General features: G+C 42.2%; 1 protein-coding gene across 2 annotated transcripts in view; it reads right to left on the bottom strand.

Moving 5' to 3' along the window:
- Positions 1-1,273: 1,273 nt before the first annotated feature.
- The window catches only part of exoc3l2b (exocyst complex component 3-like 2b), a 24,867-nt gene continuing 8,151 nt past the window's right edge, over positions 1,274-17,989 (bottom strand). For both annotated transcript variants that reach the window (XM_019861463.1, XM_019861462.1), the window contains exons 2-15: positions 16,871-17,341; positions 16,486-16,724; positions 11,286-11,554; positions 10,924-11,175; positions 9,817-9,935; positions 9,618-9,732; positions 8,384-8,494; positions 6,902-7,002; positions 6,684-6,800; positions 6,278-6,419; positions 5,911-6,033; positions 5,676-5,831; positions 3,088-3,209; positions 1,274-2,958 (exon numbers count right to left, since the gene is read on the bottom strand). In XM_019861463.1, the coding sequence (XP_019717022.1) occupies positions 2,622-2,958; positions 3,088-3,209; positions 5,676-5,831; positions 5,911-6,033; positions 6,278-6,419; positions 6,684-6,800; positions 6,902-7,002; positions 8,384-8,494; positions 9,618-9,732; positions 9,817-9,935; positions 10,924-11,175; positions 11,286-11,554; positions 16,486-16,724; positions 16,871-17,316 (2,649 nt within the window). In that variant the 5' untranslated portion in view covers positions 17,317-17,341 and the 3' untranslated portion in view covers positions 1,274-2,621. The remainder of the gene's footprint in view (positions 2,959-3,087; positions 3,210-5,675; positions 5,832-5,910; positions 6,034-6,277; positions 6,420-6,683; positions 6,801-6,901; positions 7,003-8,383; positions 8,495-9,617; positions 9,733-9,816; positions 9,936-10,923; positions 11,176-11,285; positions 11,555-16,485; positions 16,725-16,870; positions 17,342-17,989) is intronic.

Consider the following 17,989-nt stretch of genomic DNA (forward strand, 5'->3'; position numbering starts at 1 on the left):
ATTCTCGCTAAGTTCCATATCCACAAATCCAGATGGAATAATTCAAAACCTCTTTTCTTAATTTTTGAAGCAGAAATAAAGCAGTACCTGAGTTCTATTCTGGATTCCAATAACAAGAAAGCTGTTAAGACTCTGGCTATATGCTCCTCATTTGAAATTTTTGTCTAAAAATCCCCTGGCTTCTTTTTTGTTTAAACATTTGTAATATATGTATGTATTAATAACATGTTCGTTTTGTTTTCTGTTTACTGAGAATTGTAGTCTGACTTGGTCAATAAAGATTATTAAAAAAAAAAAGAAGTTATGCTGTTGTGTTCACTTGAACAGGAGAGCAGATGAAAAATAAACGCTGTGTTCGCAATCATTCACTCATGGGCCAATAATCATGGCTCATGCCATATTTCCTTATCACTATGCGTGGATTTTAATACAGTGGACTAAATTGTAATGAGAGTCAAATGATAAGTTCATTTTAAAACGTAATAAAAACATTTTTACCAGTTATTAATATAGAACATAAATCAACTACATCAACTCTTTGTTGGTGAGTGTATATATCCACAAATCCAGATGGAATAATTCAAAACCTCTTTTCTTAATTTTTGAAGCAGAAATAAAGCAGTACCTGAGTTCTATTCTGGATTCCAATAACAAGAAAGCTGTTAAGACTCTGGCTATATGCTCCTCATTTGAAATTTTTGTCTAAAAATCCCCTGGCTTCTTTTTTGTTTAAACATTTGTAATATATGTATGTATTAATAACATGTTCGTTTTGTTTTCTGTTTACTGAGAATTGTAGTCTGACTTGGTCAATAAAGATTATTAAAAAAAAAAAGAAGTTATGCTGTTGTGTTCACTTGAACAGGAGAGCAGATGAAAAATAAACGCTGTGTTCGCAATCATTCACTCATGGGCCAATAATCATGGCTCATGCCATATTTCCTTATCACTATGCGTGGATTTTAATACAGTGGACTAAATTGTAATGAGAGTCAAATGATAAGTTCATTTTAAAACGTAATAAAAACATTTTTACCAGTTATTAATATAGAACATAAATCAACTACATCAACTCTTTGTTGGTGAGTGTATACGTACAAATACACAATAGTGATAATACGTAATCCATATATTTTACTGAAAAAGACACTACTAAATAGAAGTTAGCCAAAAAGTTGAATACAACTGAACCCTTCCTCTTAAAAATCTACTGAAAGTCTGTGTTCTGAGTCATTACTATAGATGGACTTTCCATGAACTTAAGGAAACAATCTGAGATACAGAATCTGTTTTTATTGTCATTAATCAATTTATGTAGATCCACATATACAAAGTCAACAGAAGAGGAGTCAGTAAACTTTCATGTCTTTTATCCTGAAAAAGGTGTAAAATGGTGGGCAGATATCTAGTAATTCTTCAGCAGAACGTTCATCAATGGCAATGAGAATCAGTGTCGTTCACTACGAATAAATTATGCGTGAGTTTACAATCTTATTTCTCACTGTTGATCTTTGAATTCCTTCAAAACAAATCTGAATGTACATTAAAAGGTCATCAGTAGAATGTCAGTTAATTCTTTGCTTTTTGTGGAGTTTTTTCTTTTGCAATACTGTACATCTCAATGATCATAATTAACCACCGCAACATCTTTTTGTTCCACATTTCCTTCCCTCCTTGTTTTCAATACAATCAGTATAATGTCATCTAGTACCATGATTCATATTTCTATGCATTTTTTTTCATGTGCCACAATATAAGTGAGAAGAGAAAGAAGAAAAAGAAAGACTGACTAAAATGCTCTCAGGTAAATTGGGAATATTGATAAAAAGATGAATGCCTCAAAAATTCTGTCAAATTTTTCAAAAAAATCCTCTTTGAGACATTAGGAAACAAATGTTCCTTACAGTTGTGTAAATTTGCATAGCATTAGCACAGTAGCTCTCTTTTATGTGGTTCATCCATCCAACAATCATCCATCCATTTTGTATGCGTTCCAGCCATCTCAATCTCCTCTTTTATGTGGTCCATCTATATTTACAGCCATTAATCTTTCTTAGATGTCTTCATCCATTGATCACATATCACCATCCATCCATCTTGTCTCAATCCATCTTAGATGTCTCCATCCATCCAACTTTGATGTGTCATCATCCGTTGATCTTGGCACCAAGAATCAATCCATCCATCCATTCATCCATCCATCCATCCACATTTGCCGTTCTTTCTTTGATGTGATAATTAACCATCTATCTATCATTCATTCACTGATGCATCCATCCGTTAACCTTTGTTTGATGTGGCTCCTCCATTCATCCACCCATGCATCCACCCATCCATCCATTTATAAACCTCATACATTAGCTTTTTTTTGGATGGGGGGCAGTAACTCTGTTGAAGCAGGTGCAGTGTGTTTTAAAAACTTTTGGAAAGGGTAAGCTTGTCTTAACTTAATTGACCTTATCTTAGTTTAGCATCAAGGTGGTCTGAATAGAAACAGAAGGTTTAGAAATTGTAGAGGAAACATTTGATTTCAAAACTGGTGAAAATGCATCAAAACCAATAGACTATGTTGAAGAAGTTGTTTGAAATCTGCAAAAGATTCTCAAGCGATCTCTCCCCCCTCAGAGGACGTCATCCGTGTTGTCATGCATCGGCGTCCGAGCCTTTCGTCCCCGGGGTCGCAGAGCAGCGTAACAGGAGGAGGCGGTGAGGGCCACACGGCTCAGGCCCACGTTCAGGCAGTGAACCTCAGAAGTCACGGGGACCTCGGAGAAGAGGGCACGGTCCCGGGTGATGCGGGCCGAACCCCCGCCGCCTGCAGCGCCACCCACTGTCCCCATGCTGCCATCACTCGCCCCCGCGCCGCTCTCTATGTCCTTGACGATGTTGAGGATTTCCTGGCGCTCACGTTGCCGCGTCATGCCGCGGATGTTCAGAATGGCTGACACGTGCTTCTTCCTGGAAAGGGGAAAAGAATGCATTCACAGCAGCTGACTGGACGGCAGACAATGTTAGGGTACATAAAAACAAAAAATGCACCAGTAGCCCGTCAATGTCAGGCCAAATGATGACAGACAATGGACTGACCTGACGTCTGGAAATTCTCGGACCAGAATGCCAACCTCCATCTGAATAGAGGGAACGTCCTCTAGTTGGATGAGCTCTGAGATGTGAGACAGAGCTCCATCCAACCAGCTTGACGGAGACTCCTGAAAAACACACACACACACGCACACACAAAAATAGAGTATCATTAATTTATTGATACAGTGAATATTTCAAATCACTGATGACATCTACTTGCAGCTAGCTATGATGTTAACATAAGGAGAAAGAGTGGTTTTTCACAAACGATGAGCTCATAGCTAGCATGAGCTTAGCTAGTTTGGACAAGCGTGATTGGGATACATTCTATCTATTTGGTATAGAATCTAAACAGTTCACAAATTTTACCTAATGTATTGCTAAAGTTCTCTCATTTTTCCAAATTTAGATTTAACTTGTTTGAGCTACATCAGCATCAGTTAGTTAGTTTGAGCTTTTTCATTGGTACAGATATCCCCATTACCTTTAATTTTTTAGGCGAAATATTTAATGATGCCGAAAACAACAGTCAATATGCACAATGTTTACTTATGAAACTTCATTTTCACCACTGGTGAGCTTGTGGTGCGCAGTTGTGCATGCGCAAGTCAATATCCTGTTGCATTATGGGGAAAAAAATTGCTTTTAGCATTTAGCCTACGTTTTACTCATATGTTTGAACGACATGACCAAATATATTCGAACGACTCCACCAATACATTCAAATTACTTTGTCAATACGTTTGGACGACAGTGCAGTACACTCTAATGACAAAAGAATAAAAAAATGTTTACAGTATTTTACATTTGGAGTTGCATGCTTCCGTATAGGTCGCTAGTTTGAAGTAATTTGTATACCGTTAGCTAGTTTTAATTACCTTATATCAGCCCCGTAACGGAGTTTACAAACCTAAGTGAACAATGCCCACTTTTTCTTGTAAAGTCCACCTTAAAAACGATGTTTTAAATCTATGACATTCATCCTCATCTGTATCCTTAGCCGCAGAAATTGCATTTAACTCAGATTTAATTCAGATGAATGCACATCTCCACTATTAAGCTTAGACAGTCAGAAGAGAGAACATTGTAAGACTATTAACTGCAGGGCGAAGCACTGACTAGGTCTTTGAAGAGCACTTTGATCTGTCGTCCTTCATCTCGGAGGCGTCCAGCCATCCTCTTCCTCATCTTCAGCGACGTGCAGATGATTCGCCCTCGCATCACAGAGCGAAGGTACTCCATCAGGACACGGCGGTGAACCTCTGCCACCAGCAGCTAAACGCAACAATCAGTCACACTACTACTCTACATACAGTGTATTAGGCTCAAAAGGTTTGTGTTTGTGTGTGTGTACCTGGTAGGGAGGGTCATCCATCCTGTGATATTTTTTAAAGTTTTCCTTGATGGCTGCTTCGATTTGTTCGTACGCCTCCGTGTTGCTCAGCCACTTTCTCTTCACCAAGCGCTCGAAGAACGGCTGATGCACGGCACGTACACACATACGTACACGCAATCAGCATTTAAAGATGGTAACCAGCGGAGATGATCATGAGATCCAAGCAGCATTTTGGGGGAATTTTTTTTGTCCTGATAATTGTGGATACTTTAATATGTTCTTTATTAGTGAAATTGACCCAGGAAACACACTTGCATACATGGCAATGGCGAGTGATGAAAAAAGCGGAAGGGGCGTGGCCTGGACGGGGCGTGGCCTGGACGGGGGCGTGGTTACTTACAAAAGTGGCACTAAACATGCTGAAGATGAAGTGTATTAAATTTACACAGTTTGAAAATTGAACAGAAAAAAATCCCAAGATCGCCACTATTCTTTCAAGTGAAAATTTGTGCAATTTTGCCTATGCATTCCTGGTGAGCACCAATATGTAACTCCAAATTTGCTGCTAAAAATCAAAACAAAAAAAGTAAACACATCCCCTGCCATATTTAAGATTTGTTCATGACTTGTATTCATAAAGTGTTGTGTAAATGTGATAAAAAGCTGTTGATTCTTACCTCATACAGTGATAGTGAATATTTATTATGCATACAAGTTATTATGCATAACCGTGCTTTATTATCCAAGACAAAACGTGAATTATCAATATGAATATAAAACACAAATAAAAACAAATAAATGTTATCATGCTGTTGCTACAAATGCATACCAAATAAAAAACGACTCCACCAATACATTCAAATTACTTTGTCAATACGTTTGGACGACAGTGCAGTACACTCTAATGACAAAAGAATAAAAAAATGTTTACAGTATTTTACATTTGGAGTTGCATGCTTCCGTATAGGTCGCTAGTTTGAAGTAATTTGTATACCGTTAGCTAGTTTTAATTACCTTATATCAGCCCCGTAACGGAGTTTACAAACCTAAGTGAACAATGCCCACTTTTTCTTGTAAAGTCCACCTTAAAAACGATGTTTTAAATCTATGACATTCATCCTCATCTGTATCCTTAGCCGCAGAAATTGCATTTAACTCAGATTTAATTCAGATGAATGCACATCTCCACTATTAAGCTTAGACAGTCAGAAGAGAGAACATTGTAAGACTATTAACTGCAGGGCGAAGCACTGACTAGGTCTTTGAAGAGCACTTTGATCTGTCGTCCTTCATCTCGGAGGCGTCCAGCCATCCTCTTCCTCATCTTCAGCGACGTGCAGATGATTCGCCCTCGCATCACAGAGCGAAGGTACTCCATCAGGACACGGCGGTGAACCTCTGCCACCAGCAGCTAAACGCAACAATCAGTCACACTACTACTCTACATACAGTGTATTACGCTCAAAAGGTTTGTGTTTGTGTGTGTGTACCTGGTAGGGAGGGTCATCCATCCTGTGATATTTTTTAAAGTTTTCCTTGATGGCTGCTTCGATTTGTTCGTACGCCTCCGTGTTGCTCAGCCACTTTCTCTTCACCAAGCGCTCGAAGAACGGCTGATGCACGGCACGTACACACATACGTACACGCAATCAGCATTTAAAGATGGTAACCAGCGGAGATGATCATGAGATCCAAGCAGCATTTTGGGGGAATTTTTTTTGTCCTGATAATTGTGGATACTTTAATATGTTCTTTATTAGTGAAATTGACCCAGGAAACACACTTGGGTCAAACGCGCGCGCGCGCGCGCGTTTGTGTGTGTGTGTGTGTGTGTGTGTGTGTGCGTGTGTGTTTAACCCTGATGTGGAGGAAGAGGCGCTCGGAGAGTACTCGCACCCCCTGCTGGACGATGTGGTCAAGCGCTCTGTTGGCTCGTCGCAGCGAATCATCGCTGGCCGTTGTCATTGTATCGCGCGGAATACAACGCTGAACGAAACCTCTGGGAGAACAAAAACACACTGGTTAAAAATGGAATTATGGGGGCCAGCAGCGGCACATAAGCACACTTGTGTGGTCACCAGATGTAACGACATCCTACCAAAAACTTGTGCTGTCAAATGCATTATATCAAGAACCAGCCAGGTCGCTGGTTAAAATTCAGGACATTTAAAGGTCTCTTTTTTTTTTTTTAATTAAAACCTTTATGAATCAAAGACGTGTGTGTGTGTGTGTGTGTGTGTGTGAGAAGGTCAAAAGTAAAAACCTGAAAGGCGGGCAGCAGTTGACCAGTGCCACGGTTTTGGACACGTAGCCGTCCTCATGCTCTCCAAACATTCCAATTTGCATTCCCTCGTGAAACATCTCCACTTTACGCTGGAAACTGAGAGACCACAACGTCAATGACAAAGAGTGTGTGTGTGCCTAAGAAAGACTGTGTGGTTGAGTGCGTGTGCGTGTGCGTGCGCATGGGTGTGTGTGTACCTGTAGAGGAAGTCGGCCAGGCCGTTGAGGCTGCACTGAGCCACTCTTGAGCCCAAACTTCTGTTAATAGAGGCGGAACGTTCCAGATCAACTTGCAGCCTCTGTTTAATAAATAAATAAAATATCTTATGTACACTGTATGGGATAAAATACAGCAAAAATAATATTTATCGTGTACCCGAAGATGGAAAATAATATTTACTGTGTATGAAAAATACATTCAATGACTATATATGAAAATGCGTTATTTACAGCATATATTGATATGTACTGTACACTTTGTAAATGTCCTATGTGGTTTGCTGAATTCACACTAATGCAATTTTTAGCAATAAATATTCACTTCAAAAATGCATTATTTTTTCAATGTCTATATAGAGTACAGTATATATATGAAAATAAAAATATTACCTGCACATGTAAAAAAAAAAAAAATCATACTCACTGTGTATGGATAAACTAACTGAAGATGACAATATATTCAGAAAAGAAAATAAATATTTGCTGCACGTGGAGTACAGATGAAAAAATCTAATTTATTCTGAATGATCGAAATATTCACTATATATATATATATATATTAAAAAAAACTCGCACACATTTGCAATACATGTAAAACATTCTCTGTATACGTGGGAAAAGAATCTGATAAAAATAGAGAAAATTACATCAGGAAAAAATATTTAAAGGGCAAGTCAAGTCAGAAATGTTCTTCACAATAATATGTTCTTTGCAGCTCCACTAGCCTAAACATGGTATACTGATTAATTTTGCGTTTGTGGAATATGAATTCAGCAACGAAATCTATGCATTTTTCCATCTGGGGCAGCATTTTGCCACTTACGTCGAAAATGACATTACGGTTGCTCAGGGCTCAGGTAATGATCGTCTTCTGAATTGCGTCAAGAGACATTCGCAACCTGAGCCATGATTTGGACCTCCCCTTGAGAAGCATCAAAACGGGTGGATTTTGTTGCTTGATTCAAATTCCACAAATGCAATATTTAACAGAATATCGTGTTTAGAGTAGTTGTTCCATATGGAACGTATTATAATTTGTTTCATTTACTTCCCCTTTAACGTATTGTAACCATTGCAAAAATAATCCAAAGAAAATTCAAAATGTTGTTCCCCACTTATTTGTTCTTAATTTTTTTTTGTTCTGTACTTTCTGTGGCCACTGAGAGGCGGTGTCTGTTACCTGCTCACGTAATGATGAGATAAAATGTGTGTGTGTGTGTGTGTGTGTGTGTGTGTGTGTGCGCGCGCGTGTGTGTGCGTGTGTGTGTGTGCGAGTAAGAAGAGGAAACTGCTCATGTTGATTTTGGCATCAGCTGAAGGACAAAGTCAGAGATGATAATCAGAGAACAAAACCAAGCGGAATGCACCTTTACGTAACAACACTTCAATTGCTCAGGAGACGAAACGGTGTGTGCGTGTGTGTGTGTGTTACAATGACAACAAAGGAGTGTGGGGTGTCACCTGTGTGATGGCTTTTGCCAGAGGGATGTGGTACTCTTCCACGTGCAGTGTCTCCGTCCACCTCTTCTCCTCTTCATCCAGTACTTGACTCAACTCGGTGGTCACTTTAGCCTGCAGGCGGGAGGGCAGGGACGAGCCAAATGTTAAAACAAACGCACCTTGCAGCCAGCTGTGAAATAAGACCTTTTGCTTTTCATCATCCTACGAAGTCAGTATTTGGCACAATTTCATTAGCAAAACTCTGAAGGGGCTGTCAGTCAAACACAGACACGACTACTGAATTCTGTCAATCAAAGAGAAACACGACTCTCTAATCTCGCAAGACCAGACCCAGAGCACAAGCATTGCTTTGGTGCCATCTTGTGACAGCTTGGTGCCAAGAAACTATGTTGAAGTGATTTAAGGAGTTTTTTTAGTTTTAAAGTGCTCTATAAATACAGTACAGTTGAGCTGTTTGTCTTCTTGTTGCCAAGGAACCATGCTGAATGAGTTGAGGAGGTTCACTTCCACAAAGCAGTGCTTTTACGCTATCTTGTGGCACCTCAGTGCCAAGTATCAATGTTGAACTGAGTTGAGGAGTTTCATTTAGAAGAAAGCATTGCTTCACAACCATGTTGTAGCATCTTGGTGTCGCAGAACTAAGTTGACATAAGATGAGAAGCTTTATTTATCCACAAATACTGCTTTGGCGGCATCTTGATCCCATGGAACTATGTTGAAGTGACTTGAGGAACTTAATTTAGACAAAAGTATTTATTTGTTGCTATCTTGTGGCATATTGGGGCCAAGAAACTATGTTGAAGTCAGTTGAGGAAGTTAATTTAAACATAAGTAGTGCTTTCTCATTGCCTATACATGCCACGAGTACTTATTTTAGTTAGACAAGATGATTGCCTGACTAAATGAAACTCCTCCCCTTGCTTAAAGATAGTTTCTTGACCACAACGTGACACAAAAGCAATATTTATGACATGACTTTGGCTTGATCGCAAAAACAGGACAGGATCGATTCTACCAAAAATTGTGTTCTTCTACGTAAAAATTCACTAGCTTAACTTGCCAATTGAAATTTAAGAGAAAGTGCCTGGAAATTTACCATGTATTGTACAAACTTTTGCAAGCCTAACTGACCCACTCAGAAGCTCCCATCAATCAAACCCATAAATGTCAAAGTCCAGGGACATTATCAATCAACTGTTCCGTATTTGTTGCAGAGTTGTCACGTGTGTCTTACCCTGACACAGTTGAGGCAGTCTTGTTCCAGCCTGTCCACAACATCTGAAGGAAGCAGAGGTCCCAGCTGAGAGCCTCTCAAAGGGTCCGACACGCATACTTTAGCCAAAACATCCCTAACACACACACACACACACACACACACAAACTCAAGTGAAATCCATGTGTGTGTGTGTGTGTGTGTGTGTGTGTGTGTATACCTGTTGTATATATTGTGTAACCAGTCTAGCAGTGAGTAAATGTCGGTGATCTGCAGCTGTTGCTCCGTGATGGCCTGAAGTCGCCTCGCAACCGCCTGGTGGTAACTTTTCATGTACACCTGAAAGCATTTTTTCCATAACATGACTGCTATTTTTCAGTGCAGTGCTATAATGAAAGAAACATTTTAAAAAAATCACATGACTATTGATATTTTCATACAGTAAATAATAATGTATTTTATTTCAGCAGTGCTTTACCAATAAGAATTGAATTAATTTCAAATAATAATAAATAATAAATAAAAATGATAAATTACATTTATTGGTCGCCAGTCAATCACAGGGCACACTTAAATTAATTATAGTTGATATAATGTTGCATTGGGGCGGCCCGGTGGTCCAGTGTTTAGTGCGTCGACCTCACAGTGCAAAGGTCGTGGGTTTGATCGCGGTTCCGGCCTCCCTGTGTGGAGTTTGCTTGTTCTCCCTGGGCCTGCGTGGGTTTTCTCCAGGCACTCCGGTTTCCTCACACATTCCAAAAACATGCATGGCAGTCTGATTGAACACTCAAAATTGCATCCATGACACCAAGATAAATCATGGAGAAAAAAAACCCACCATTAATGTCATCTTTAACCGATCCAACTCAGTTATCCATCCATCTACCCATTATTTGATCACAACCACATGTAAGAAAAATTGAGAGTGCTCAATTAACCTACAATGCATGTTTTTGTTTTTTTTTTAATGTGGGAGTACCCGGAGAAAACCCATGCAGGCACGGGGAGAACATGCAAACATCACACAAAGAGGCCAGTGGACCAAATTCATGTTAAATGGAAATCAGCACACACATGGCACCATTTTAAGTGCCCCTAATTAATCTCAAATAAAGTTCAGTTCTTTTACTAAGCTTTTTTTTTTTTTTTTTAATCTACTGCCTGTTTTTAAAAAAGTATCATTAGGCTTTTAAACACAAAAGTTCACCGGCTTGGTTTAAACTACTAAATACAGTTATGAAATAGTGACAAATGTAGGCTATTTGCGACAGGTCTTGGTCCGCCAATGGTAGGTGTACAGGATGGAATCCCTAATTTCCCTTCCCACCTGTAGGGCCTGGTACTCCTCGGGGTAGATGTTGACCACATTCCTCTTAGCGGCAACCAGGTCATCCACCACGCGAGTTCGGATGCGGTCCAGGAACCCGGCCAGCTCCCCAGCCATGAACTCGGCCTTCTGAGGCAGCGATCCATCGGCCGCGTCCTCCACCGCCTCCCTCCAACGCCGCTTCAACTGCCGCGGTCTGGGCCCGCCCGGCGACGTCCAGTCCACATCTACCAGCTCCTCCTGTTGCAGCACCTGCACGAGATTTGAGTCCAGTCATGACTTTAGTTTTCCAATCTTGCTCGGTGTCACAACAAATGAGCGGCTGAGAACTGGACTATAGTGCTTTGCTTTGGCGACCTCACCTGAACCACCAGGCCTAGGTTAGGCCCGGCAGTGGGTGAGCGCAGTGACTCCCGGACCACCGCCCACAGCTCTTTCTGCAGCTCCTCGTACAGCAGTTCCACATCTTTGGCCTTTCGCCGCCGGCCATCCTTCACGCCCACGGCCGGGATGCCCGCCTCCTCAGGGGATGTGCCACCTTCGGACCCGTTGCACTCCTGCTCCAGCTCCAGGATGTGTGTGTCGGCCAGGAGGAGGTCGCGCTTCTTCACCAGCTGAAGGATCTCCAGCACTGGAGGATGCAAGTACATGTGGAGATAAGGAAACCAGGAGATAAGGTCGCAAAGAGACAAGTAACAGATGTCGGCATGAGATAAAGACACAAAGGCATAAGCAGGTGAGGACACATGGTGACAAGGACAGGAGGGCACAAAGACATATGAGATGAAGACAGAAGGACACAAAGAGATGAGGAGACTGGATGCAATGAAACAAGGAGACAATGGTACAATAAAACAAGGGGAAAAGGACATGAGTTGAAAAGGCAACAAGGACACAGGACAAGGACACAAGCCAGACACTAAAAGAAAAATACATGAGGAGACAAGGGTGGAAGAGGCCACAAGGACATGAGAAACAAGGGCGACAAGGTCGCAAGGGTGCAATCTACATGCTCACCCCGAAATGTGTGTGCGCGAAAGGATGTGCAGATGTGGTGTTTGTCTGCCTCTGCATCCACAGAGGAAGAGAGGATGCCACACACACGCACACGCACACAACGGAAGAGTATGAGTAGAAAGGAACAATGTTGGCCAATATGGTAGGTTTGAACTTCCACTCAAATGCATATGTTTTAATATTTAAATGTGGAATGTTCCCACTTGTTTACATGTCACGTCCCCTTCCTGGTCATTTGTTAAAGGGATATATGATGCCACATTCTTTTCCAACAAGGCGTTGAACGGCAAAGTTCACAAGAGGTGTCTGAGCTATGAAAATGCCCAGTGACATGGACTTCCATGCCTTTCTGTGACTCTTCCAGTCTTCCTGACACTATAAGCTCAGTCACCACTTTCCTTTGGGAGCATCCAGACTGCAGCCTTGCCATTGCGAGATTATGAACACGATTAACAAATACATTTATTAGTCAATGCATGGCAAAATTATTGCATGGATGTGAAGTGAAGCTATGTATTTTTGTCCACTTGGGGTCGCCATCCATCGGTTCTACTTTAAATGTGTGTGGCTTGAAAACCAGGCTGCATGTTGAGTACCCAGGGTCATCCGTTGTGGCCTTGTAGCTAGTGCTTGTTACGTAGTGATCTTTTTTTTTTTTTTCCAATAAAAGGGATTGAAAATCCGCAATATCGCGAGGCCGCAAAAATTGAACTGTGGTGTGGCGAGGGGTGACTGTATCCCAAACTATTTGAGAGTACTATCATGTACATGGTCTGTTATGAGAAGATTGGATGTCAGCACTGATAGGGCCAGACCACTGTAAGGTGATATCATAATTCTTGAAGCACCTTCACTCCTGACACACACACGCACGCACACACGCGCGTGCGTCATGGGGATGCATGAACAGTGCTTTTATTGTTCCGCTGCAGGAAATGTCTTCCATCTGGGTGGGTGATGCCCCGCCCACCTTCACCTGCTTCCTCATACCATAGCCGCCATACAGTGAATTTAATACTGACAGCTGAGTCAACATTTCCTTGGGCGGCCACCGGTGGCGCTCCAGGAAAACACCATCACATTCGGGTCACTGAGTCTGCAGAAATTTTAATGCAGCCTTGTATGAAGTAATTGAAAGCAGTATTTGAGTAAAATTACAAGTATCTTAACAGAAATTAACTTTAGTTGATGAGAAAGTTATCTTGTAGATTACTACTAAGGTGAAAGTAATGATGTGTGTGTGTGTGTATATATATATATATATATATTTATTTATTTATTTTATAGTAGTGTCAAAAGTCATATTGATATTAAATGCAATGAAGTGTCACAAGTAAAAGTATTTTTAAAAAGTCAGTAGTTAGAATGTTGATTTTAGTTGAATTTTTTGAAGGTTATTTTAATGGATTTAATTTATTGTGTGGTGAAAGATCTGCATGTTGGCCAGTGAGCAAAGTTACAATTTCCTTGAATTTTATTTGTATTATTTAACAAGTAACTAAGAGGGTTATGGGGAATTTATCAGAGTAAAAGTATACATTTTCTTTAGGGAATATACTAAAAATAAATAAATAAATAAAATAAAGTGTGAAATTGTGACGTTACAATATGGATAATTTATATAATACAATGGTAAAAAAATGTAAATACACTATGCTGTGTAAATCATATTAAAATTTTGTGGCATTATCTCAAGGCAGCAGGTGTCCTTCATCCTCATGAGGCGGACTTTGGACGGTGCCGCCTTTCCGTACTCTGAGGTGTGTTAGGAGTGATTCACGGGAAGTCAAAGTTTTAAGGTGGCGTTGATCTGCACCAAGGTAGCGAAGGACATGCTAATCATTGACCAGTCTCCGACAAATGGAATGTGATCGTCTTCTCCGTAACTGAAAAGTTATGCAACCAGGAACCAGATAGAACACCACAACGACTCAGTGGAAACGGTTAACTGAGTTTTAAAGCTTCAAATTTTGAATGACTTTCCAGATTTTATTGGCCGTTTGAAAAGGATTTTGGAGTCATGTTATGATTTGATTACAGGAAACATGAAGGATTAACATTTGTTTTAGAATTAGATGCATGTTTCAGGAGATGAAAACTTGGGCTGAGTTGAGTCTGGGCTGCTCTTTTGGCTTACATTTTTGAGCTTGCATTACCATAAGAATTAGCTGTGTGTCCCAATAAACAAAACCTTGGCTTGAGTTGAGTTTGGGCTGCCATGCATTTTTTTGCCTTGTTATCTTAGCATGACCATCAGAAGGCTGCAGAGAACCTCATCTCTTCATTTTGTCTTTTTCTTTTTCTTCATTGCCTTCTTCACACTAACGCGCATGACCACAACAAGCACAAGAAAAAAAAAAATCTTGTTGGTTCTTGTCGGCTTCTAAAGGTCCTGTGAAGGACACATTTATTTCAACGTTGAGTTTGCGTGAAAAGGTAGAAAGGGGCCGTGGGCACGTCCCTGCTCCCGCCCGTGTGTCAACGGTACACAACCCTGATGAAGGTGCAAACAGGATTGTGTTTGGAAATCACACACCAACACACGTCAGCATATCTGATGACAACAAGCCCAGACTTGAACAAACATACTGTCCAACATTTCCAGTTGGCACAAACACTAGGACATCGAGGACATGCAAAAAATTCCTAGTAGAAACAAACACTAGAAGAAAATTCCAGTCAGGACCCAAAGTAGGAAAGCATGTAGAACATTTACAGTAATAATAACCACTAGTAGAACATCTATAACATTTGTAGGAACAAATGATAGCAGAAGACGAGAGCACACCATTAGGAACAAAGCCTGGGAGAACATCTCCAACATTACCAGTAAGAACAAATAGTAGAAGAACATTTAAAAAATTCGCAGTACCAACCAACATTTTTTTTCTGCAGATTCGAAAAGGACACCTCCCATTTCCACACCGGCCCACCGCCACCAGAAACTACCCTATTCACACTCCAGACTACATTGCCTGCCCTGGTGATCCACGAACAGGATGCGACACAGTTCTTTAAGTAGTAGAAGATGAGGAAAGCCGCGGCGCCGCATAAGGTGTCCCCCATCCTGCCTGAAAGTCAGTGGTGGCTCCGGTCTCCACACAGACCTTCAACAGATTCCTGGAGTTGGGTGAGTTCCCATCCTACTTCATCATCCATCATCCCAGTCCCCAAGAAACCTGCAATATCGAAACTGAACGACAACAAGCCTGTCGCTCTGACGTATGCGGTCATGAAATCCTTCGAATGCCTTGTGCTAGATCTAAAGGACATCACTGGACCCCTGCAGTTTGCCTACAGGGCAAGCAGGTCAGTGGACGACGTAGTCAACATGGGACTGGACTACATCCTGCAGCACAGGGACCTACGCAAGGATTCTGTTTGTGGACTTCAGCTCTGCGCTCATCACCATCATCCCAGAACTCCTTACCTCCAAGCTTCTCCAGCTCAGTGTGTCCCCTATGATCTGCCAGTGGATCCTCAGCTTCGTGACGGGCAGGACACAATAGGTAAGGCTGGAAAGGACAACATCATCAACACGCACCATCAGCACTGGGGCCCCCCAAGGATCCATCTTCTCTCCGCTGCTCTTCTCCGTCTACACGTACGAACTACTACACCTCAACACACCCAGCCATCAAACTTATAAAGTTCGCAGACGACACCATAGTCATTGGCCTCGTCAACAAGAAAGTGGAGCGGCTGGCGCTTTGGTGCAGCCAACACAACCTGGAGCTGAACAGGCTCAAGACTGTCAAGACGATTGTGGACTTTTGGAAACATCCTTCACCACAGCTGCTCCTCACATTATCCAACTGCCAAGTGTCAACCATCGAGACCTTCAAGTTCCTGGGAATCGCAGTCTTTCAGGACATGAAGTAGGAGGCCAGCATTAGCTACATCGTGAAAAAGGCCCAGCAGAGGATGTGTTGCCTTAGGCTGCTGAGGAAGCATGGCCTGCCACAGGAGGTGTTCAGACAGTTCTACACAGCTGTCATCAAAACAATTCTGTGTTCTTCCATCACGGTTTGAATTTGGGGCCGCTACAAAAAGGGACAAAATCCGAATGCAATGGACAGTGAGGACTGTGGAAAAAAAAATCATTGGCATCTCCCTACCCACTCTTGAGGACTTGCACACCACAAGAACCAAGACAAGGGCACGGAAAATCCGACTGGACACCCCACACCCTGCCCACCACCTTTTCCGGATACTCACCTCAGACAAGCGCTACCGATCCATGCGCACCAAATCCAGCTGACATTCAAACAGCTTCTTCCCTCTCACCATGAACTCCCTAAAGAGTAACTCAAATCTATCGTAGCTCTTTGCCTTTTTGCACAACCTTGTGGAACAGTATTACTTAACATACTGATCATTGGAGCTCCAGCTCTCTACATACTGAATAATTGCCGTTGATTAATATTCCACAGCATTAGTCACTTTCAAAAAACACTCAAAGAACTGTCCCAGCAGGAACAAAACCTAGACAAACACGTAGTTCTTCCCCAGTGGTAAGAACCACCTTACATGTGTCCAAGTTACCTGACAGTGGCTCCCTGGGTTTGATTTCAACCTCGTGCTCCTTGTACATCGGCTGGTCCTCGGGTCCCTGCAAGGAGGGGTCGGCCCCAGGCTCTCGCTTGGTCTTGCCTAGGCCGACCATCTTCATGAAGGACAGGCGGCGGCTGGATGAGTCGCACTCACTCTCAGAACAATTCACGTCACCGTTGGGTAAGGTCTCTTTGCGGAAGCTTAGGGTGTCGCGATATTTGCCGGCAAACCTGCACAGGAGTGAAAGGGGATGCCGTTACTGTGACTGTCCCACGTGCCAGATTCTTGAGAATTTTTCCTGCCTCTGAGCCTGTGAAAGTCTGAAATTCGTGACACCGTATTTACGCAAAGTTAGGATCCGCAAGTGTTTGTTTACCTGAGTAGACTTCCTTCTGAGCTCCTGCGACCTCTCTTCTTCTTGTCCGCTGGTGACGGTGTCCCCTGCGGTGACGGCGTGCTGTCCTTCCCTCGCCCCGACAACCTCAAATTCTTCCCCAGCTTCCCCAAACTCTTCAGGGGCGACTTGATGAAGGATCCCTTCCCCGAGCCGCCTGCTCCCCCTTTGGCTTTCTTGCCCTCGTTGGCCTCGTTCTCATCCTCCTCGTCTTCAAAGGGATTGCGGTCACCGGGAACGTTGCCATCTAGGAAAGATCCGGCCTGGGACCAGGATCGGTCGCCGCGACTGTCGTCGTCATCGTCGTGGTCGAAGGGTGTGTGGTGGCGGGGGTTGATGTTGAGGCTCATTCTGCGAATGAACAAGGCGTTGTCCAAAGTGGGGCCGCCGCCCTTCAGGCGCACCGGAAGATTCTTGAGAATGGGCATGATGGAGTTGGGGGTGGGGTTGAACCTGAAACAGGGACACGTGATAGATAAGATCATACATTTTATGATACAACTCTGCATGTGGATTATATCTCGCTGTTGTTTTTATTCCTTCATTATGAACTGGCAGGGGTGCGATTGCATAAATGATACGACACGTATATGTCTCTTAGGCACGACAGAGTGTGCTATTGACATTTTTTGGACTGCTGTGGATTATTTCTAGTTCTGCCAACTTTTATTGCGCAAAGTGGTACTGTACAGGTATATTGTTGTTTGTGGGACAGAATGTGTGTTCAAACCCTGCCTACAGTACGTATGCATGCGCACACACAAACAACCTGGCAGTTACTATGACAAATTGCCATAGTAACAAGCCCAAAGACTCATTAAGTTTTTAAAGATTAACAAGCATAGTTTCGGCTGTGTTGGGATCAGAAATCATTCACCACACACACGCACATACACACACACACACACACACACACACACACACACACACACACACATCTACATAATACACACACACACACACACACTTCATGGAGACACTGCATCATACACACATACTGTACATACACACATGCACAAATTACAACTTTAAATGTACAGTACGTGTGTGTGTGTGTGTGTGTGTGTGTGTGTGTGTGTGTGTGTGTGTGTGTGTGGGGGT

Source organism: Hippocampus comes, unplaced genomic scaffold (genome assembly GCF_001891065.2).
Source record: "Hippocampus comes isolate QL1 unplaced genomic scaffold, H_comes_QL1_v1.1 scaffold122, whole genome shotgun sequence".
Classification (NCBI taxonomy): Eukaryota; Metazoa; Chordata; class Actinopteri; order Syngnathiformes; family Syngnathidae; genus Hippocampus; species Hippocampus comes.